The following is a 24,330-nucleotide window of genomic DNA, read 5'->3' as shown; positions in this document are numbered from 1 at the left end:
ATATTTTCAGAATGGGGACACAGAGGCATATATTTAATTTTCACTAAACACCAATTTAGAACACTTACACTTTTTTTTGCTGTGCTGGTGGTGTTTGTGATGACCTTCCTCGTCTTTTCTGTGGCGTAGATTGTGCTGATTCAACTGTACTCGTTTCAGATGGTTCTGCTCTGTTTTGAGGAAAACCCAAATTGGAAAGCATCAAATTATAACTAATGTCCAAAGATAAAAAATACACAGCTTACAAGAAGATGGACTTACCTCTGCTGTGTTCTTTTTGATGTCCTATTTTGCCTGCCTTTTGGTTTTTGTTCAATGTTTTCAGTTTGCCTTTCCTCCTCCTCCTCCTCCTCTTCCACTGCAGCTGCTGGTGGTTGTTTTTTTTTGCTCCTTTTTGATGACTTTGCCACTGGTTCTTCCTTTGGTGCTGCCCCATTATTTGTTCTGGTAGGGCGTCCTCTTCTCCCTTTCTTTGGTGGACTGTTCTGTTCATCTTCACTTTCTATCACAACTTCTTTTAGCCTTTTTTCCTCTTGCCATTGTGTTTCATCAGCTTCTGAAACAACTGCAGAAGGTCTCTTCCTTCCCCGTTGACTGCCTCTAAGTTTYGGCTCTTGACCCAGTTTATTCAGGTCATCTATGCTTAGTTTCTCTTCTGAATCTGTGATAACTGCTTTCTTCCTTCCTCTAGGCTTCTCCATCTCTGACTGAAAAGGTAAGATTGCACCATTAAATTAAAAAATTAAACTGCCGTATTAAACAGACACATGTAGAAACTTCCTCCAACAAGACAGTCTTCAAGTTATACAAGTTGCCTCACATTGTTTACCATATCCATCTCAAAAATATGCAAAAATATAAACACACACCTACACATTAAATACCAGACAAGGGGGAAAGATTATTTGAAAGGTGAGTAGTTAAAACATGACATGTGTAAGGTCTTCCTCCTTTGTATCCTCAACTGTGTCCAACACAGTAGGACAGAACATCCATAACTGCATTACTATCAACAGAAAAATAAACAGAAGATGGGAATTGTCAACTTGTGGCTCCAGCTCTTGCTGTAAGATGCAGGGTGCTTATGCCCAGTTCCTATGATGGCACTGGCAAGGCACTTATACAGAAGACAGTGGACAACTTGAATTTACAATTGCAGAAGGATGCACACAAATTAGTGATAGCTACCAAACCACTAATGTCAGAACTGTACCTCAATATTCGCTCTGAGCAGCAACAAAACTCACCCAGGCCTTAAAACAAACATAGTTTAGGTCAGAAGGGACCTCTAAAGATCATCTCATTCCAACCACCCTGCCATGGGCAGGGACACTTTCCCCTATACCAGGTTGCTCWAGGCCCGATCCAACCTGGCCCCAAACAACTCCAGTGATTGGCATCATCAACTTCTGTGGGCAACCTGTGCTAGTGTCCCACCACCCCCACTGTAAAAAATCTCTTCCTTATGTCCAATTTGAACCTAAGCTCTTTCAGTTTAAGACTGTTGCCCCTTGTCCCATTACAACAGAAACAAGTCAAAAGTCTTTCTCCATCTTCTTATAAGCCCCCGTCATACTGGAAGGCTGCAGTTATGTCTTCCTGGTGCCTTCTCTATTTCAGGCTGAACAACTCTCCCAGACTTTCCTCTTAGCAGGTGTTCCAGCCTTCTGATCATTCTCATGGCCTTTCTCTGGATCTGCTCCAACAGCTCTGTGTAGAACCCTTTCTGAATCATAAGGTTTGAAAATGGGAGCTATTCCTTTAAGTCTCCATGCTCTAGTTCTCTAAAGAGCACAGTAAAGAGCTATAACACAAGGATTTCAATAAGTAGCTACTAGGGCCACATTGCTCTAAACCAACTCTTACCCCTGGGAAAACTAAAAAATAGAAAATATTACCCATCCACCATTTCATGGATACTATGACTCTCTCATTTCATATAATGGAATTACCCAGAAGTCCAAATATTTACAGTGTTTTGGTTTCATTATAATGCTTGTTTCATACTAACATTACTGTATTTCAACAGTAATGTTTTAATTAATGCTTTAATATGTAAAGAAGTTATAAACAGCTACATCTCAGCAAGAGTCCAAATAATGTTTTACATCCTCACAAGGAACATTTATTATTACTGATCTACATACCTACATATATATGTATGTATCCATTGGTAAGAATTAAGAAGGATACTACACTCTGCAAAGCCTAAGTGACCTTAGGCACATGATTTTGGGGTGGACTTCAYTGTGATGAATTAACGGCTAGACCTGATGACCTTTAAAGGTCTTTTCCAACCTATATGATTTTATAAAAAAACAGGATCCATTTTTTCATTGTATTTTCATATCCAGCTCTAAACACATTTTCCAGTAGTTAAAAAAAACAGCTCAGTTTCATGTTTTAGCATATTTTTTGAATTACCTCAAATATCATCACATTCATTTTTAACAGCTTACCCTTACAAAATCAGAGTCATCCCTTTTGTCAGTTTTCTTTCCTGGTAAGGGTGAAGCCAGTGTGAATTCTTCATTTTCACTGTGGTCCATTTCAGTACTGTCAAGCCTAGGATGAATAAAGATGTATTTCCCTCGTTATTCCAATACATTGAGCAATCATTAAAATAAATACTAAAAACAACAATCTTCATAAAAAATCTATTATTAAACCATGAACGATTTGGCAGAAGGAACTTTTCACTGTGCATGCTATAGACACCACATCACCTAAGTCTCAAGACAAATGTTTTGATCATAAACCACATTCAATTTTATTTTTTTACTGGGAAAGATAAGCAGCTTTTTAAAACAGAACCGCCTGAGTTGCAAGAGATCTGTGTTTGTATACAAGTGCCTCCACTTTCCTATTGCCATCAAAGATCCCCACAGAGCAGCCAAAGCACGCACACCTTCATATGGTGAGGTTTAGGCAATAAAACAGCAACATACATTTCCCTCTGTTTTTTGTTGCATTTTACAGCAGCAATTCCATTTTTATTTCAGTTTCTACAAATGTAAATGTGAACAATAATGCGTCCTGTACATGAAAAACACTGAGACCCACAGATAAAAGGTAAGGCACAAAAGCCAATACACAAGTCATTTCATTTCACCTGCAGAAGTAACATTTTTAAATACCAGTGCAAGTTTTTTAATGAAAAGAAATACACTATGCGCCAAAAGGCAAAGTGGTATTCAAATACACACACTCAGTTCCCTGGCCTGGACACTGTATGGTGAGTGAAAGATATTCTTACTCCTACAAGTGTAAAATCTGTAATAACCAGGATGCCATCGGAAGCTTAAGTTTCATACAACCCCTCAAAAGATGCAAATCTACCTGTACATATTCAGAAAGACTGAACTGGAAATATCGTGCATCCTGAATCATTCCCATCACTTCCTCATTGGCACCTCCACTCAAAACACTAATCCCTTTAACCTGGGTGAACTAGAGAGATCATGAAGATGACAGAATATGTTAGGCTGTGAGTGCCACATCTCTTTAAATTTGATCTCAGATTCGTTTTGCTGGATATAGAAAAGAATCTGGAGTCCACCTGTCGTTAGCCAATAATGTAGTGCAGCATGTGAACCTGCACGACTTGTAAGAAATATGCCTTTCTGCAGATTTTTCTAGTGGAGAAATATTTCTTGTAAAACACTGCACAACATTTAAAATTAATGTTATGAATTAAATAGTCACAGAAGTACCAAATGAGAATTCTTATATTCAAAGCATTTCCCAACAGTCTTCAATGTGAAAAAGTAGAAAAAATATGAATAATGGAGGACATACAATCTTTCAATGTCTGTGAAAAAAACCTAATGACATCGGGACTTTCAGTTAAAAAAATGAATATAGAAAGATACAGTAACTGATCAACAACCTACAAAACTGACACAAAATAAGCTCTAATTTTAAAGATATCTAACTAGATGATGACTCATTACATTAGAGTACATTCACCTTTTCATCACAAAACTAATTTAAAATCCTAAAACTCTTGTCTGCCAAGACCAGCAACACGCAGGACTCGGGGAGGAAATCATGCAGGACCACTACAATGGCCTGCCAGTTCTCCCTGGCTGTGATGTGTTTGTAGCACTACAGACAGGTTCCCAGAAACTGCCATTGTGTGTGTACACACACACACACACACACACACACACACACACACACACACACACACACACACACACACACACACACACGTGGGGGGTGTATTTATCTATCTACCAAAAAAACATGCCAAAAAAGCCCAACTCCACCCTCAAAAAAAATCCAAACTTATGAAGCTCTCCTTTCCTCCTTCAGCCATTTCTGGATGTTATTTCTGGAATTAGAAAACCAAATTCATGGTTTCAGTTACACCAATGTGATACTGTAACTTTACTTCAATGTAAGATAAAAGAATTCTCTCTTTTACCTCGAAAGCATTATGGAAGCATTCAAAGTTTCCATTACTAATATTTGAAATATCAAAGATCCTTTGTTGTCTACCAACCTCCCTTTGATCCTTCCTGGAGAACTTGGATTTGARCTGCTGCTGGCATTGCTTACAGTTTCCATTCGTGAAGATTTGGATTGAGACTGCTTGCCTGCTGACGAAAGAGGCTTATTAACTGCTCCAAGAACATTGGCTGCTTTGGGCTGAAACCAAAAATACATTTCCTTTATTTTAAGCTACACATTCAGATATTGTTAACATGTACTATGCTTAAAATACTCACAGATTTCATTTTCTGCAATCCTTATCAATTTGAACACAAAGTGATAAACATTTTCATATGAAAGTTAAAACAGACACCAGAAGGAAGATGAGGTAGCTGCAATCAAATAACTAGCTGCCACCAAAGCCTAGATATTCTTCTCTACCCTTAGATTCTGTCCTCTTCTCATTGGCAGTACTTTGTACACCGGACCTTGCAACACTGTGTGTTGCTTTCTGCTGATTTATCCAAGTGAACCAGCTCCCCATCTGGATCAGATAAGCACCTGGCCTAGCAAAGCAGAAATAGCAGCAGGACAACCCTTTCAGCAAAGGAGACATTAAACCTGGCAACCCCATTCGTTTCAACTGGGAATAAATGAGAATCTCAAAAGCTGTGGAGATGATTCTGATTTTTCTTGCACAGATTTAGAAATGTTAGGTTTTTAGTAAGTGCCAAAATTTCCAGACACTGGTGAGTTTCAGGTTATTAATTTAACAGGATTATCTTTCAGACAAATCCCTCCAGCTCATACTAACTTTTGAGAGAGGTGCAAAAGCTCAATTACTCCTAAAGAGAATCTCAAACACCCATGTACAAAAATGTTGAATTAAAGACCAGTTCCTACATTTCTCATTATCCATTGTTTCCTTCAATATTAGATTCTAGCTATGTCTACAGTTAGTGACAGCTACTAAAAGCTCAATATTCATGTCATATCAACTTTGAGTGTTCCTTTTTCAGAGTTATGTTCCATGGAAGTTCTGGTGATACTTTTATAGCCAGAGGGAATTTTACACTTATAAAGATTCACTCTGCAGTGAGCACAAAAAAAACAGCATATGCTTTCCAAATACAAACTTTGGAGAACTAAAGCCAGCTTAACAATTTACATCTATTAGTTTAGAACTAAATGTTAATTAGTAAGTGTATGCTGTAAGAGCTTGAAAACAAAGGGGTTTTCAAATTCACACTGAACTGGACTTCCTATTAAGGAGGGACTAACAGGGCCTGCACAAACAGCTCCTCCCTCACTGCAGAACCTACATTCAAAGCCCTCTGCCCTCAGCATTTCCTGCTTATGTCCACTCCACCAACATCTGCTCAAGCCAATCTTCCATTTGCAAAAAAAACCCTCCCTTGACCAACTTTCATTTCATGTTCCTCTCCTGATAGTGAAGAAAATGAAAATTTTGGCAGCCAAATACACCTGTCCTGTTTGCCACAAAGTTTCAAAACAACACAAGAAGAGCTAGAGTACCCAGCACTAGAAATTTAAAATAATATAAAAATTAATTTAGGATTTTAAAGAATTTCAATGATGATCTATTCCAATCCATAAATGCTGACTGCCAATTTCTCGAAGAGAAATCTACTGCTTTTCCCAGCTTGCATTCCTCCTTTATGAGTAAGTTACTAGCTGACAGCTAATGTTTCATTAGCAAAGTTAAGGGTAATGAAAGTGCTGCAACTTCTTTCTTTCACAAGGTAATATATTAACGTTCTTTGTCATCTAGAACAAAATGCACTAATCCAGAAGAAGACCACAGTATGTAATTTCCTTTCCTACTAGATTTTAGTTTTACTCTGTAGAGAACCTGGGTTTAGTTTTAGTGAAGAAAGAATACTGCCATACAATGCATATCCTGAAAGAACAAATTAACAAAACTGTGTAACAGTCAGTTATCTTGTAAGATACAGTCAAATGGTACTCAGCTTTGCCAAAGATTAATTATGTGATTTTTAAAATCACTTCTATAGTTTTCCATAGCTGTCACTTTGTTTGCAACACTGTAGTCTTCTGCAGTCTAAAAGGTTAACCATTTTGTAAACTTGACAAACATTATGGGTTATATTGGGCTTTTTTTTGGATTCTCTCCTTTCAAAGATAACAGGCTTTGCCTTTTGTTGTCCCCACAACCCAGAACAGATAGCAACAGTTTTTCCTTCTACCCATCTCCTTCTCTATACCTAGAAACAATCTGCTGTCTTACACATGGTGTTTCATGAATTACATGCTAGTTTTCTTTAAAAACCAAAATGACAACCAAAAAAACACAAAGAAAACAAACAAAACCATTAACCTCCTCCCAAAAAAAGACAAACCAGAACTGAAAATACAGCACCAAAACCCAACCCCACACCATACCTACCTTTCCAGGGGTGAAAAAAGACTTCATTTCTGGAGGAAGATAATTTTTGGTGTTACTGAAATTCTGTAAAAAAAGGGAGTGAGGGGATTTACAGCAATAATCAGTGAATGAGAGCTATTTATAGGCATTATACATATACACATTTTGGAGATTGCACTGAAAGATTTTATTTATACCATTTATGCTTTTGAATTTTTAAACCAGAACAGTAATATGGGGGAAGAGGGATTAGGGGGAAAGAGAAATAGGTGTGTGCATACATATATAATATATTTATGCAAACATATACATATGTACATTTTCAACTATAATATAAGAGAGAGCAATCTGAAGGTACAAGAAATATTTAAGAAAAATGAAGGTATACCTTGTCAGGTTGGGTAAAATATCTGGCTGGAAGTACGGGGTCTTTAGGGGACTCCAAACTGTATGTTGTACTCTTTGACATAATGATATTCATTGCTACATCACAGACTGTATATAGTTTCTGTAAATAACAAAATTATAAAACCAAATAACATTTTAGAAGTTGACTGCACATCTTGACAAAAGACAGTTTATCTTCTGTGCACAGGACCACAAGAATTCACAGTTAAAAGCAATCATAAACATTTAACACTAGCCTGCATCTTAAACAGTGCCTCTCAGGATCTTGAAATACAAACAGTAAAGGCAAAAGCATTGTAAGTCTAACAGTTGAAGACAGCTGGTTTTAATGGTCTTTCTACACTCAAGAATAGTACTTGCCATAGTTTCTAAGACTAAGTTAATCAAATAAACACACAGCCCCCACCCACTCACTACCCAAAACTCATCTCTGTGGGAAAAGGAGAAAAGTGATAGATCTGTACATTAGGTGATGCTAAAACCACACAAAAATGTTTGATACATGCACTACACAGTACACAGTAGCGATTTCCAATATAAGTATTTTTCTTCCTCCTTTAAGTTTACTCTTGCACTTCAGAAATGAAGTACTAAAAAGCACTTTAGTAGATGACTTAAACAGTAAATTCTATAGTTTATATCTATTTAAAGTTAGCGTTTAGTAATCTTACTGAGACTGAAGAACTGAAAACTATTACAACTCCCTTGCAAATGTGCACAAATTACTGAAGCATGGGAAAGTAACATCTAAACTAAAATAAATATAGTCATTCCAATATATAAAGTATAATTTCATACATACAATTCTGTTGAAAGACATTTTGAAGTTGGTGTATAAAAAAAAGCAACGCCTTTCCATTAGCAGGCCAGAATTAAATGCAATTTCCATTGAAAATGTATCACCTACTTCATTCATTTTTTGATCATCTGGTCCTTGAGCATCCTTAGTCTGTTTGATATTTTCTACCATTTTTCTGATAAATGCATGACTGTTGTTTTCATTTTTAGCCATTAATATTTCCAGTATGAACCACAGGCACCTAAAGGAGAAATGCAGTATCTGGCATGAATCAAAGTACAAAAGAAATTCCCTAAAAACGTACATTTGAGAAAGTGATTTAGTCTAGGTTTCACTAATATGAATTTGAACCAGTCTATCTCTGGAAAAACAGTTCTTTTGGAAAAATGAAATGAAGATGTGCAGAAGGTCAAGCGTTCCTCTTTAGAATATCACAGAGCACTAAAAAAGCATCTATACTATTTCTCACAATATTTTACAGAAATAACTGTCATCATTACGTACACTGTGTAACGGGGTACTACAATGGATTAAAATTTCACTGAGAATGAAGTTAGAAATAACACTATTAAAAGTGGTCTTACTCTTTAATGTCCTTGAGTTGTTCAATATCCTGGACTTTGACATAATCTGGGTCATGAGCTAGAAGATGGATAGTGTAAGGAACAACATACTCTGGCAGAAGCGACAACAGTTTCTCTGAAAAGCAGAAGAAAGATGCATCAAAAAACTACATTCCAGGAAATACGCTTTTCTGCCAAAGAGGAAAGGGCAAATTTTGAGGTCAGCATGCAATAAAGTATAGACACATCTGGGCTTATTCTTTCTCTACGATGTTCCATTTCATGGCTGATGTGCATGTTTCACACACATTTAAGGATTAAGATTTGAAGTGAAAAAAAAAGAGAACACCCCTCTCTCTCAGGGTTGCACGTTTTCTAGCTACTTTGAGATACAGCTACTGTTCCCTATACTCCCAATCCTTTTCCTAGTCCAAAGCCTGTACTCTGGAGGACTTTGAAAAGCAGAAGTGAGGATGGATCACAAAATCCATGTTAGCTGCAAGATGTGAGACCAGCACAGCTGCAGAGTAAGCTGCTACTATTTCTTTTGATATTGCAGTACAGCTTTGCTGTCAAGAGAACAAATGCCCTTTGCAGGGGCTTTGCAGTCAAACTGCCACATCTGTTTCAAGAGGAGTTGGAGTTCACATGAAAGCTGTAACAAATTAGTAGTGCACTGAGCTTGAAAGGCTCAATCCTGCCTAAACAGAGCAGCACAACAGTACTATGACATTCAAAGCATTCAAGATTTTTTCTAGCATTGTCTGAGACTTTCAAGTACTTCTAAGCCAGGACTGCAAGAAAATCTCTCCTACATCATGACAGTCTGAAGGCATATTTCCCTTGGAGATTAAAAACGTAAGGGTTGTTGCCAATGGCCCTCTGAAAATTAGGATCATAAAATGCACATTCCACAAGGTAACAAATTCCCTGACCCAGCCAACACCATGCAGCATGAACTTCAGCACCTTAAAGATCATCTCCCAAGGGGCATGGACAACCAAAGGACAAGTTCTATACCAAAAAGTATAACATCATTTTTCAGCMAACATACTCACCGCTTGCTTTAGCTTAATGCCTGAGAGGAGCTGGAGTACACAGAGCACACCTAAGTTATTAAAATTGTACCCTGTGCAACAGGCAACACTATGGGCAAAGGAAGGCATCTGGGTATTTCATACTTATTGCTGCAGCAGAAGAATCTGATCTTTAGTGCTTGTGGTAAATGCAATGTCACAGTATTAGCATGCCTATAGATAAACATTTGAATGTACAGGTAAAGGAAATAGGGAAATTCCTAATTCCATTTTGGAAAAATCACATTTTGCAATATTAAGTGCATGACAAAGTTGGAAAGTTGTCTTTTTGTAAACTTTTAACCTATCCCATAATTACTTATGAATAAACCCAAACATCTGCGAATTATTGCATGCACTAATAATACTTGAAAACTACTTTAAAATACATTAAAACAGTAATGTTTTTACCTCCAATATATGTATTAATGTGAGATGTGCTTGACAAATACTGTGCACATCAAACAAAATACACCATTTTTGTAGATTTTACAAAACTAAACAATTGTCACACACATGTCAAGTTTTTATCTCTTTCTTAGAAATCTGCATAAATAGGGGTAATATACAGTCTACATAAAATACCTTTAATACATAAAATCACCCAATGTCTTTCTATTTCAAGCTGCATTTATATAATTGAAATCTAGTGTACTTTGCAAAACAGTTTTTAGTGTGTTTCAATTAATACTGTGCTATTAACTTTACAAACATCCTTTACTTCTTCAAGCACTGTCCTGCATTTTAGCCATTACTAAACAAAAAAATTAAGATGTGTCAGGGAAGGAAAACGACATAATTTTGACTTCAGAACACTAGCAAAATTGATTTGCCTTAGACATGCCCCAGACAAACCAAACTACTATTATTTGTACTAATTAGCAAMTTCAATCAAATGCTCATCAAGAACTCATAAACTCAGTTTTTCAGTAACTTCCTGCCTTGGACAATTTCTAATATAACTGTAACAGTAATTCCAACTGGGTCTGGAAATATAAAATTAACTAGTTCCAGTCAAAAGAAAAAATACTAATACATATTATATTTTAATCCTGTCATGACAAAACACAGTTGAAAAAAATAGAAAAAAAAATAGAACTTTAATCTCTAATGAAAGAAGACACTATCTGAAAGGTAGGGTGGCTTTCCTACCAGCACATAAAACTACAATGTGCCAAAACAGTTTACAAGAATCATTAATGAGCTTCGGGGGAGAAAATTTGTTTAAAAAAAATTGATCTTTACGCTTGCAATTTTTCTGCTTACTGACTTTCAAGTAAAAGCTCATCATGACAAAACAAAAATTCCTATGCAAGACACATCTCTATAGTTTTATAGATAAAACTGTAACAAATACACAATCAAAATAAGTTTCTTCTTGAGTGGCTTCCACTCTGAATAGCATTTAGAGAATTTAGGAGGATTGAGATTACTTCCTGCCAGCCTATAAAAGGCCAGTGTGGAAGAAAGAGGCGTTTTACTGTCTGGTACCAGTGCTAAAGGCGTTTTCCTCAGGCAGGGTATACAGAAATTTACCACATTTTCAACAAATGTTGAAATACTCCCAAAATATCCAACAGATATCTTCCTCACCTGTACGAAGTCCTCCCAACAAAATGTATCATAAAATCACACATTTATAGATTCAGACAAATAGCTGCAGTAATCAAGGATGCAGTTTTCCAAAGGAGATACTATCATAATTTCTACCCTGAGTTACTGTATGGGCAGGAGGGAGAGTGACAGAGGAAGACACGCATTTAAACATTTTGTTATTACCAGAAATGAGCTTCAGCTAAACTACTACAATATGGATATTTTGGGATGCAAAGAGTTCAAGACAATTTATTTGCTGAAAACTCAGGCTGGTAATTCTGAATGGCACAAAGTTAACATTATAATTCTCAAAAAATCCTGCAACATATATTTAAACCAGACTCCTCATGGATTATAGCACATGCAAAATCAATGGCATCATTCAGTTATTTCAGGAAGGAAACATTTAGCAGGTGCACTTTGAGGTCCTACTGGATAAAGAGAATCACACACACCTAGGTTGCTCTTCATTTCTTCTACATATTTTTGATAGCAACTTTTCAGTATCTGTTTTAAATACATGAGAATTCTTACATTTCCCATCTACATAACTAAAAAGAGTTTTCAATTTTCAAGAAAAATAGTCTTAAAATGACTTAGAGGTGTTTGCTCAATTTTTCTGTTTTACATGTTGTTGTGATGGAGAAAAATAACATGCTTTACTTTAAGTCAAATTAACGATACACAACAGGATTTGTCTGTAGATTTATTCTCTGATCAAAGTCTGATGGGACTAAGAAAGACTGATATGGCTAACAAAGTGATTCATAAACACAGAAGGAAATCGCCAGCATCTGTGAGATCACATTCACAAAATAGGTCTGGTTTCGGCTAAAACCATGAAAAAATCCCCTTCATTTCACCAAGGTCAAACCATCTTTCAAAGAAATAAAACTTTAAAAAACTCTTATTTAAAAATGCTATAGCTCTTCCTGAGCACTTTTTCCTATGACCGTGTACCAGTGTTGTAATACAGTATGTGTGTAGCTTCATGTCACAAGCACTGATTTAACAAAAGCAAAATAGCTAACGTGAGTCCATAACAACTTGCAAAGCATTCCCATGATCAGACCACTGGCACTGAGAAGAAAGAACTGCATAAACTCATCCTGAAGTGCATACAAATACAGTCCTTTGCCAGCAGAACACAAGATGCTGTTCAATAGAGCAGTGCACAGAAAGTCTGTTTAGTACAGCATTTATGTATTAAAGTTACTTATTAGCAATTGCTGAAGTAAAATTAATCATTGTCACTTCACTTAGAACACTACTAATATTACATTGAAACAGTACACATAACTGCCTTGGAAAATTACTCCACTTCCAATATATTTAGGCATAAGCATTTGCACAGGTTTTAACAAAATTCAGACCTCAGCAGTGCCTGTTAAAAAAAAAATCAAAATAAAATCTGGACAAAAGAAAATCAGAAAACCTGAAAATCTTTCATTAGATACCTTCGAGTCAAATTTACAGTGGTCCCATATATATAAACAGACAACCATCAATGTTTTCAGTCTGCTCATATTTACATTTGAACTATGGTGCTTGTACCAAAAAGTGATTTCTATTCTCTTACCACTAACTGCTGCATGTTGCTTCAGATATTCCCTTCTGACATTTATGTTCTTCACAAGGCACTGCCTAGCATGAGCTCTTCTCTCTTTCACGGGATCTTTTGCACACAGTGCACAAATAGCCATATATTCTAGTGGCAGCCGTAGTCTAGAAAGGCCTTTGTGAAGTTTCTGAGCAAATATTTGTCTCACTTGGTAACATTCATCCTATTAAAAAAAAAAAAAAAGGCAAAACCAAAAAAAATGACAGTAAACTTTTCTAAAAGCAATCTAAACTGTAAAATAAAGCATGAAAGCTCACATAAATATGCCAAAACCAATTAGACCTTGAAGCCACTGAAACATAAGAATTGCAAGATGCGTTTTTGTTAATGCAAATTCAGAACAATTTAATTTAATTGAATTAATCAGTTGAAGCTTTCTTTAAGCTCAGAAGAGTTAAGGTTCAGAAATTGTACGGGAAGATATCACACTCAGGACTCAATGCCTAATTTAGCATACTACTAAGGCATGGAGTTACTAAAATTGTTTAGAATTGGGTCACTTGCTTTGTAAAGCAAAAGTCAAAGAAACATTTTAGCCACCATTAACCACCATGTTAATTTTACTGCTATGATTTCACACATTTTTAGCAAGACATTAGTATTAAAAATKGAATAAAATTCAACAAAATACAGGTAAGGTGAAACAATGAAAAGGGTACCAAGCATTTCCATTATACTTTGGAAACCTATGAATTACAACTGACCGTGGAAGAGAATTACCTGTGTCTAACAGCTGCCAAACACCACAAAGTAAACTAATAAGAAGGCAGCAATTGTACTTCTACAGTTCATTAAGCAACATTTCCCAGAAAAGGCAAGAACTTTATTTTTTTGTATGAAAATAACCTACACACATCATTTCATATACCACAAACCATTTACTAACTCAGGACAAGGAAGCTTAACAGAAACACATGCAGGAAAGAGAAGAAAACAAACAGAAAAGTATAAGGTAAACAATGGCACATTCAACCTGCCAAAAAAAGGTCAAAAGGCAAGATTTATCTCTAAATATGAAGAAAAAGCATTAACAGGAATAAGCTGCTATTTTAGTCAAATGACAGTTTTGAAGGCAGCCAGAAGCCCTCTTCAATCGTTTCCATCAGGAAGTGCAGAGCCAAAACCTAGCCACTAGAAACATTGGCTCTGCTAAATTTGCAAATGGCATCAAAAGATCATGTATTGGATCAAGCAAGCCCCCCCAACAAAAATGAAATCCAGAAGAAACTTATTTCATCCCAGCCCCATTTTCTCCTTTCTGCACTTCAAGCAATACTCCCCCTATGGACTGAAACCCTGGAACACCAGCTGTAGCCAGTGGTGAAGCAAACCAAGACCACAAACCCAAACCATGAGATCTACACAATATCTCTTTGTCTCTTTATAGCAAATCCATCCTCCAGCAGAAGATAAGATAGAGCCCTCTTTTCCTCAGTATCACCTAAGTCTAAAGCCTTTAGGAAGCTTAGAAGACACTGATGCCCAGCTGGTGTTGCAGTGGGCAAGCAACTCCTTCTTGCCTCAGAGGACAAGGGAAGTACAGTTTGTAGTTACTGATGGCATTGTGTGGCCAATTGGAATGATTATAATTTCTTTATCTTTTAATATTGAGAATGACCTTAATTCAACTCAGTTACACTAGTTCACTAAAATGAAGGGGAACAAAACCTAACCAATGTATGCTATTTTTAACAGCATTCGCAAAGTCCATAAATTAATCCAATTTTAATATCTACATCTCTGACTTTAATGCCAATTCATTACAAGTTCACTATTTAAAAGAATTAAGAAATAGGTATTTGCAAAGCATCCTGTACCACTCAGACATAGCTTTGATTCATTAGTTATAACACTGAGTTAACAAAACTAAAAAAGCTCTGCGATTTTTTCAACAAATGCAATTTATAAGATTACTCTAAATACAATTAAATTGCATTTTAAACAGCAGAGCTTTTCTTAAATCTGATCTTAAATCCTGTTAAACACTGAAGTAGTACTCTGAATTATTTTCCACTCTTTCAATATGAAGTTCTGCTGACATCAAAATTTGTTGAGCAGATCAAAGAAGTCAACCACTGTTAAGCTTATAAGATTGGCCAAACATGTATGCAACTTTTACCCAATTTTAAAATGGCTAAAACAACATGCATTTCATCATCATAAAGCCCGTTTACCAGTGCCACTTTCATATAGCAATTAGTGATACTTAATTATGTGTTCTGCACTCCAATCATTACACATTTCAAAATGGCAGAATCAGGGGAAAAAATGTGCCAGCACAGAACCACAGCAGAACCTGTGCAACCATCATAGGTTTCAAAAAGTAATCGTTCTCCTTTTGTTTAATCTGTTTTCTGAACTGCCCACTTAACAAACATTTGCTGTGAATTAAATAGTATAAAATTAGAGTTGGCCTTGATGTCACTTGAATGTTCTAATTTGTGGCTAGACTTGATAGTGTTAAGAATAAATCAACTTTTAGAGTAATCGGTATCTACCATCAAGAAATGCATTCTAACATTAAACACTGAGCATAAACATATATGTATGCATATGTGCACATGGCAAATCTCGAAAGAAAAAAAGTGAACAAAATGCAACTTTTAGGTGAAAAAATATCATTGAAACCATTACAGCTACTCCGCCTCTGAGCATCTCCAATCACAATGAGAAAGGAAATTGCAAAAGACCTCAAAAACATCTAGAAAAGTTATTTGGAAGTATTCAAAATCCATTTAAGAGCTGAAGTGAAAAAGAAAGGCAGAATTCCTGTCCTAACTGAGCTTACAATCTAAACTCTAGAAAACAACTTCAAAAGTCATGAAAGACAAAGAAATATCAATAAATGATGTGGGAAAAGTGGCAGAAATTGTATTACAGAGGAACAGATTCTCCTGGAAGCAATGACAAAGCATATAGATATCCACAGGGAGCGGATTACAGACACCAAACAATGCTTTACAAAGGACAAATCATGCCTGACTAGTCCAACCTATCACAATGAATTGTAAATGGATTAAGGGATGAGCAAGTAATGCCACCTACCCGGATTTCTGAAAGGGCTTTGAAACAGTCATACATAACATTATTGCCTCTAAATTGGAGATAGGAGTTTCATACATGGACTACTCAGCTGATAAGAAACCTATGGCCATGTCCAAAGGACTGCAGACCAAAAAAATCAATGTCCAAATGCAGATCAGTAACAAGTCGTGCCCTCGGGGGAAATACTGACCAGCATTGTTCATCTTCATTAATTACACAGATAGCAGGATTGACATCATCCCTCAGCAAGACCGTGGATGACATCAAGCCAAGTGGTGCAGTTGATACACTGGAGGGAAGGGATACCATCCAAAGGAAACTTGACAGGTTTGAGGACTGGGCCTAAAGGGCCTCAGGAGGTTCAAGAGCTCCAAGTGCAAGGTCCCACACCTGTTTCCAGGCAATCCTCACTATCCATAAATGCTCAGGGATGCAGGGAATGAGCACAGCCCTGAAGAGAAAGACTGAGGTCACTCACGGATGAAAAACTAGACATGAGCCAGCCATGTGTGCTCACAGACCAGAAAGCCTGGCTGATCATGAGAGTGACCAGCAGTGCCAGGGAGGGGATTCTTGACATCTGCTCTGCTCTCATGGGACCCCCACCTGGAGTGCTGTGTCCAGCTCTGGGGCAACAGTGTTAAACTGAAAGAGCTTAGGTTCAAACTGGACATAAGGAAGAGATTTTTTACAGTGGGGGCAGTGGGACCCTGGCACAGGTTGCCCACAGAAGTTGTGGATGCCCCATCATTGGAGATGTTCAGGGTCAGGTTGGATGGGGCTTTGAGCAATCTGGTCTAGTGAAAGGTGTCCCTGACCACAGCAAGGGAGTTTAGTGAGATGATCTTTATGGGTTCCTTCCTATCCTAGGTATGCTATAATGCTACAATAAAATGTGATACTAACTGGTTTATAAATATTGATAACCCTATTATATTCTTCTAAGTGGAATCTTATCTAAATTCCCTTTTGAAAATTGAGGGAAAGTAAGCATTAGACACAAGATCGCAAAAAAAGGTGATATGACATCTGTTAGAATATCCACAAACAGTTATGACTGTTATAGCTGGGAAAACAGTGAGAAAAGTGAGAAACAGTGATGAAATGGAGGGCAGGGAACCTGCAACTAACATACTGAAAAGAGTACCAAAACAGTGAAGCAAAATTCTGATAGGAACTACAAGGTTAACACTTGCAATAAAGAAAGATTTGCCACAAGGGGAAAATGACTGAAGAAATGAACAGATTTTGATCATCAGGTTCACAAGAAAACAGAACATGCAAATACTAGATTGGCAAGCTTAGTCTGGCATGATATTATCCAGCTTGAGTATACTTTGTGGAGCATAGACAGAACTTACTTGTCATTACATTCAGTGCCTATTTTTCTCTCAACTAATATTGTTCTGAACTGTAAAAAGCTTTAAAACTCATTTTGAGACAAGACTAATATTTCTATTCAGTTTTGGGATAGGAAAACTGAAAAGTACCAGTGTTTCCTTTGGGTGTAAAGACCTTCAGTCATTACCACTGAATTCCTGCTGCATTTTTTCTAGATTTCATCTGCTTAAGTAGTTCAAAGTTTTATTCCATTTCTCTTGTTTTTCACAGCATTTGGGAACTCAGTAAGAGCTCCTTTCCAAAGGAACACAGAAGCTTAAAATCCCCATAGTTAAAACAACATACAAACCTAACACAGATTCTTACTCTCGGAATGTTTTTCTAGCCTAACTGTAACCAACTCCAAGCAACTTAAGAAAYCAAAGAAGTTACTCTATATGAATGTAAACAGTATTTACATAGGACCTATACTCTGTATTTTCTAACATTAAATGGCAATATAAAGTCTTCTTAAAATGGGTTACACCTTTTAAATCTTTAGCCAGTCAAAGGAATTAAGGTCTAGAATGGAATACCATTATTACTGCATCTATCTTCTGGACATGATTCCTTCCAGAGGATTTCTTGTCTTGTGTAAAGCTAGGAAAATACCAGCAGTTATACAAATAACAACAACAGAAGTCCCTTAAAGACCACCTTACTCTTGGGGCAGGAATCAATTTCTGTACAATTTGTGAAGTCTACAAGCCAGAAATACAGAGGATCCCTAGATCTCTACTTACAATTTGAGAGTTATTTTCTTACTATGGGCTCACAGGCAGAAGTTAAGGATGAAAATTCCAGCATCTATTAAGGAATCTCTCCCTATTTCTTCTAATATTTGAAGGATGGTAATTATCTTTGCAGACCTCTGCATTCCAAATATATTCTACCCAAGTACTGAGAAACTAAGGTCACTGTTGTCACCACAGTTCAACATAGTTAACATCATCTCATTTCAGCTTCTAGTAATGTCATAATGCAGCTGGGGTATTACTTAAACGCATACTGAATTTCTTAGTTTATCAACATTCTAACATTTGACTCCTCTAAGTTAGTATTCCCCCAATGGGCAGCCCAGTACTATAGAAATAATTCTCATTCAAGTGGATTTTCAGGATTCTGTAGTGTAAAAAGTTTCATGTCAAGGCTGAATGTTTTGCATAAAACCAGATTCACAGAAATATACACAACATACAGAAAAAACAACTATATACTCATACATATGCTGATAACCCGCAACCCCCAACGAATTTCCTTACATTTATGGCTAGTGCACACAGCTGGTATTGTTCTAAAGTGATGATTTCATGGTAACAAGGCTCTTGTGCCAACTTCACAATAGCATTCCCTGCAGCCAGCCTCAATCGAGACATATCAGGTTTACTGAAAAGCAAGCACATGGATTATGAAGGTTAATTAGTAAAAAAAGGATGTAATTATTTGACTTAGTTAAATCCAATAAATTTGCATCACTGAAAAACAACTACTTAAAAAGAAAGAAGTTTCCATGAACTTAGCCATCCCCATGCCAGCAGAAGTACTTTCAAATCCAAAGCAGTTTTCATGGCACCACATTTTACAGCCTATGACCACATTACCATTACCTGGTTCCAGCCCAGCAATAAAAATTTTCCTTAAAACTTCCTAAAAGTTCCACGTGAGTGTGAATCAAGCCAGTCCACACTGCCCCTCAGAGACTACATCTAGCAGTAAGGTACTTCTGTTCAGCTTGCTGGTCCTCCTTCGGCAGGGGAGTCCTGACAAAGAAGTAGCCAGCCCATTTCTAGTCCCTAAAGTTGCCAAACTTTTCTGCTCAAAATCCATGCTTCAGGTCAAAATAAATGAAGATTTATTAGACATTGTAATAAATTACTAAGTGAATTTTATTTTAAAACAAAGTGTCTTTTGAATGCAACCACAGAAAATGTTGTATATCAGATGTATGACAAATTTTCTACAGCACAGAACCATGAAGCTCTAAACTCCAAAAGCTTTTTAATAATTTTTCTCTTGGTAAGCTTTAGCTCAAGAAAAAATGCAGAGAGCATTTCAAGAAAATCTCAATTCAACTTCATATCTAATATTAATACTTTCAGCAACTGCTAGTGTCCTCTGCTACTGAAATACTCTTATTTTATGCTCAGTATGGACTAAAATCAAAATCCTACTACAAAGATATGCAAGATGCAAAATTCAACCTAGCTATTCTATCTAACCACAAACAGAAAATCAGTATAATCTTGAATTTTGTTGGACTGTTTATGACTTGTCAAATTAAAAAGACCTGAAAAGGACAGTTGAGATACTGTTTATTGATAAAATTTAACACTAAAAAAATTTAACCTACACATGCTAACATCACGAAGAAATCAATTGTTGAGTTAAAAGCAATTCAACAAAATCATCAATGCTACTAGTTCAAAGTGTGAAGAATGAACAAGAGAAGATAATTTGTTTTCCAAGAGGGGCCTTGCCTTCATCTGACACTCCAGGCTGAACCATGCTTTGAAATTAAAAAAAAAAAAACCAAAATCCCTTACAGTGTTGCTGAAAGGTAGAGTTGCATAGATTTCAAGAGGCATAGGGACAGAGTCACTTTCAGGGCTGAGGAGGGCAATAACACCAAAATGATTACAACGTGACTAACATCCTCAACAGCATCCAATGGCTACTGAGCCCTGACACTTTCACGTAAGCAAATTATACATTGTTTAAAAGACAAATGCAAGCCATGAACACTAAAATTGACTCACACAGAATGAGCTTATATCAAGTACAATCTAAAAGGTTATGTTCTGTACTGAAAGGACAATTACACTCTTTTCAAAGCCTACTCTAAATCAGAAGGATGAGGGTCGGGTTTGCACAGAAGGGACACAGCAAGCATTGCTAGAAAGAAGATACCCTTATTGCACTCAACAGATGAAGAATAATGGTCAGGAAATGTCAGGAAGTTCCATGTTCCAGAACTAACAGGCCTGAAACATCATTTCCTCTGCTTCAGGTTTTGAGAGTAATTGTTAGTGTAAGCAGTGTAGCACACACAGAAACAATGGACTGACCCTTCTATCAGTTTGAAGCTTCCCTAAAAAGCAATAGTGGCATTCACAAAATAATTAATACATGTCTTGTCAACGGGGCTCTTGCCTCATTCAGCAGAGGGTGCACATTTTCCCTAGTCTTCTTTTTGTCACTTATTTACTTGGAAAAGCTCTTCTGGTTGCCTTTGTCACTTCTCGCTAGATTCTATCCTAGTTGGGATTTGGCTTTCCTAACTCAGGTGGTATTCTCTGTATTCTGCCAGATTACTCATCTCTACCTCCACCTTCTGTATATCTCATAAAACCATAGAATAGTTGGGGCTGGACAAGACTATTAAAGTTCATCTAGTCCAAACCCCCTGCAATGAGTAAGCTACTTGGGAGGCCTGCCCAATTTGACCTTGGATGTTTCCAGGAATGGAATCTATCACCTCACTGGGCATTCTGTTTCAGCATTTCATCACCCTCACCATAAAAAAAAAAAAAAAAAATTCTTGCTTCTATCTACATACATATGGCCACAATAACATCTTCCCAGACCCTTTTCTTCTCCAGGCTGAACAGCTCACTCAGTCTTTCCTCACAGAAGTGCTCCAGCCCCATGATCATTTTTGTGACCTTCCTTTGGACATGCTCCAGGAGGTCCATGTGTCTCCTGTGCTGATAACCCCAGAGCTGGATGGAGTAGTTTGGGTAGGATCTCACCTGAGTAGGCTAAAGAGGCAGAATCATGTCCCTCAACCTTCTGGCCACACTTCTTTTGACGCTGCCCAGGACACAGCTGGCTTTCTGGGATGTAAGCACATTATTGGCTCATGTCCATTTTCTCACTCACCARTGTCTCCAAGTACACTCTCAGGGGTACTCAGCAGGGCTGCTCTCAATCCCTCCTTTCGAGTTTGAATTTTGCCAGGAGCATCTCACTCATCCAGGTAAGGTCCGCTGAAATATCTGACCTTCTGCTGTGACCACTGGAGTATTGAGGGGTGATTTTTGAATACTAGGTAACTAGCTTTCTTGGGCTCCCTTCCCTCCAGGCCTTATCCAATGGGACCCTACACGCACATTCTTGTAGAGACCCAAGACTGGTCTCCTGAAGTCCAGCACTGTGATCTTGCCTTCTGACCTCCTTCTTGCCCTCAGGAWTTTGAACTCCACCATCTTACGGTCACTATGGCCAAGGTTTCCTCATCCTTCACGTCCCCTGTAAGCCTCTCCTTGTTGGCATGAATGAGGCTCGGCAGAGAGCTTCTCCTCACTAGGCTGTCTACCAGTTGTGTCAAAAAGCTGTCATCGATGCTGCCCCGGATTGTTACACACTGCTGCATTGCTGTTCCAGCAGATATGACAGCGGCTGAATTTCCCCACGAGGACCAAAGACTGTACACATGAAGTTGTTTTCAGCTGTTTAAAGGCCTCATCCACTTCCTTTTCCTGGTCAGGGGTACCACAGAAGACACTCACCAAGATGTCACCCAGAGCAGTCTGCTCATCAATCCTAACCCATAAGCTCATCATCTATCCCCAGGCAGACCTCCAGGCCCTGGGGTTGAAGGGTGACCTCCACAGCAACATCACACGTCACTGCAGCTTTCTCCCTGCCTTGAAAGGATCCTTTCCTTAGCCCTCTATTAACTTGACCTAAAAATGGAGAATGATCACATCATTCTATAAAGTTTCAACTGTTATGTTTAAGTAGAAAAAGAGTGGGAAAATTAAATTTCTAAAACACGCACAGTAAGGAGTCATCATTCCAAGCATGAAAACACACAGGGTCTACAGAACTGATCTGTTCACAAACTATTACATAAGCCAACCATGTGCTCCAAGTAGTCATACTGAAAAGCTAAATACTGCCACTCAACTCCCTAGAAAATGCCATGGTCACATTACAGAATTGAGAACTATGAAACAATTATTTACAAAGAACTTTAAAACAGGATACACAGTTGCTACAAAGATAATATACTAGACAGTTCTCAGGTTTGCAATTCTGCATCCACATTATGGGTTCTATCTGCATAACTACTGTGCAACAATAACTCTTCTTGAAAATTAAAACCTTTTTATTTATGCTGGCACAATGCACCCATGCTTTTACCGGCTTTTGTAGACACGAATTTTCAGTGTTTGGCAAGCAGTAGTAGCTGACAACTTCTCACTTTTCCTACCACAGAGGATTAAGAAGATAGCCAGAAAAACAGGTTATCTAACAGTCAACTAAAAGATAAATTATTTATTGAGACTTAATCCTGTTTACACATTTCCCTCTTGCTTTCACTTTTAGACACCTCAAGGGATTAGCCTGCCTCCAAAGCAGAAGTGTCTTGTGCACTAGCCATTTCCACCTGGTTTATACAASACGCTATTATTTTTTATTAGAATGCCCACCTATTGGCCTTCAGCATACACAGCAATTGGTACATTAGGAATAGCAAGCTGCATAAAAAATTACAACCCATTTTCAGTGGGAAGGAGGAAGCTGCACAGTTTATTCTTGCAATGAGTAATGACCTTTTGAAGAGATAAATAAAAGCAATAAGATAAAAACTAAAATTCATCTGTGTGTACAGTATTACAAAAGCTGAGACTCAGCAAACTTACATAGGAACCCAGCCAAGCTCACCATCACATCTTATAAAATAAGATGTATGATTTATTAAGCACTGTAACAGAATAGTTCACACACTACTTTGCCAAAAAACTCTCCCCACACCATCATCACAGACATGAAAACATTACCATCTGTTACATACCTTATTTTCCCCTGCTCTGTTAAATCTCCATCACTATGTAATATTGTTGTTAGCAATCTCAGAGTAGAAGTTCCTGATTTGCTGTGATTGTTCTTCATTCCTAGCAGCCACCGAACCATCATCTTGATGGCCTGAATCTAAAAAAAAATATTAAAAAGTGAAATAATACCATAAGCCTCATTTTAAAAGTAATCTTTATCTTAATTTAATCACAAACTATTTTCTCAAGTGCTTTTTGCTGGTACAAACATAAGCCTGTCAGGACTGCAAAACAACATTTAAATACTGAAAGATAACTAGACATACTCTCACTAGATAGCAACTTTTCACTAAAAGTCTCAAGCATGTATTACAGCAAATGAAAAGTCACACATTTAGTTAAAGTTTGAACTGTTTCTTCTACTAAGTAATCACATGCTTTTTCCTTTGTAAAACATTTTCTTAATTCACCTTACATCCATTAAACACTGAGAAGCAGGTAAAACAGTTCACACTTACTAAGAAAACGTTACTGCATCAAAAAGCAGAACACATTTTCATCTTTATATATTCCTATAATTCACAGAAGATTCTGAGTTGGAAGAAACCCACAAGGATCATCAAGACCAACTCTTAAGCTGAATGGCCCATACAGGGATCAAATCCATGACTCTGGCATTAAATTCCTGTGCTTAAACAATCCTACATAGTCTCTATTTATCTATGAAATACTTGAGTTTGGTTTTAAAGACAAGCAAATGAAAAAACACTTAACAGACATTTTGACTGTTAAGAGTAGCAATCTGCACTACAATAACTTACCCTGGAAAAGAATATTTCTTTCACAGCTATTTAAAGAAAAGCCTCAAAGTCTATTACTTGGGATAACTTCTTTTTGCCAATGGAAGCACCAAGTGTTTTTATGCAAGCTTCTGCCAGTACACAGAATCCAGTAATTGTCACGAAACACTAAATAATTTCACATTTCTTTAGTGACAATAAAATATCAATTTGGAGATAAAGTTTTTTTACTATTTGAATCCCTTCATCCTTTCATTTTCCTTTTATATGACAGCAGAAACAATAAAGAAAAAAGAGAAGTATCTTCCCACAGCAAAATGAAAATGCACCTCTGAATTATGTATCCTTGGGGGATATTTTATCCATGGGGAATTACATATCTGAATTGTATCCTTGGGGGGAAAAAAATCTCAAAAAA

General features: G+C 37.1%; 1 protein-coding gene across 3 annotated transcripts in view; it reads right to left on the bottom strand.

Moving 5' to 3' along the window:
* The window catches only part of PDS5B (PDS5 cohesin associated factor B), a 101,772-nt gene that overhangs the window by 8,585 nt on the left and 68,857 nt on the right, over nt 1-24,330 (bottom strand). For all 3 annotated transcript variants that reach the window (XM_057383281.1, XM_057383280.1, XM_057383282.1), the window contains 11 exons: nt 23,133-23,269; nt 18,595-18,718; nt 12,866-13,070; nt 8,636-8,750; nt 8,160-8,292; nt 7,233-7,352; nt 6,866-6,928; nt 4,508-4,653; nt 2,460-2,565; nt 262-707; nt 69-170 (listed from right to left, as the gene is read on the bottom strand). In XM_057383281.1, coding sequence (XP_057239264.1) covers nt 69-170; nt 262-707; nt 2,460-2,565; nt 4,508-4,653; nt 6,866-6,928; nt 7,233-7,352; nt 8,160-8,292; nt 8,636-8,750; nt 12,866-13,070; nt 18,595-18,718; nt 23,133-23,269 — 1,697 coding nt within the window. The remainder of the gene's footprint in view (nt 1-68; nt 171-261; nt 708-2,459; nt 2,566-4,507; nt 4,654-6,865; nt 6,929-7,232; nt 7,353-8,159; nt 8,293-8,635; nt 8,751-12,865; nt 13,071-18,594; nt 18,719-23,132; nt 23,270-24,330) is intronic.

The sequence above is a fragment of the Malurus melanocephalus genome, unplaced genomic scaffold (genome assembly GCF_030028575.1).
Source record: "Malurus melanocephalus ecotype Western Australia unplaced genomic scaffold, MMel_1.1 scaffold_619, whole genome shotgun sequence".
In the NCBI taxonomy this organism is placed as follows: Eukaryota; Metazoa; Chordata; class Aves; order Passeriformes; family Maluridae; genus Malurus; species Malurus melanocephalus.
The sequence above is the reverse complement of the archived record's forward strand: the minus strand, read 5'-3'. Positions and strand labels throughout refer to the sequence as shown.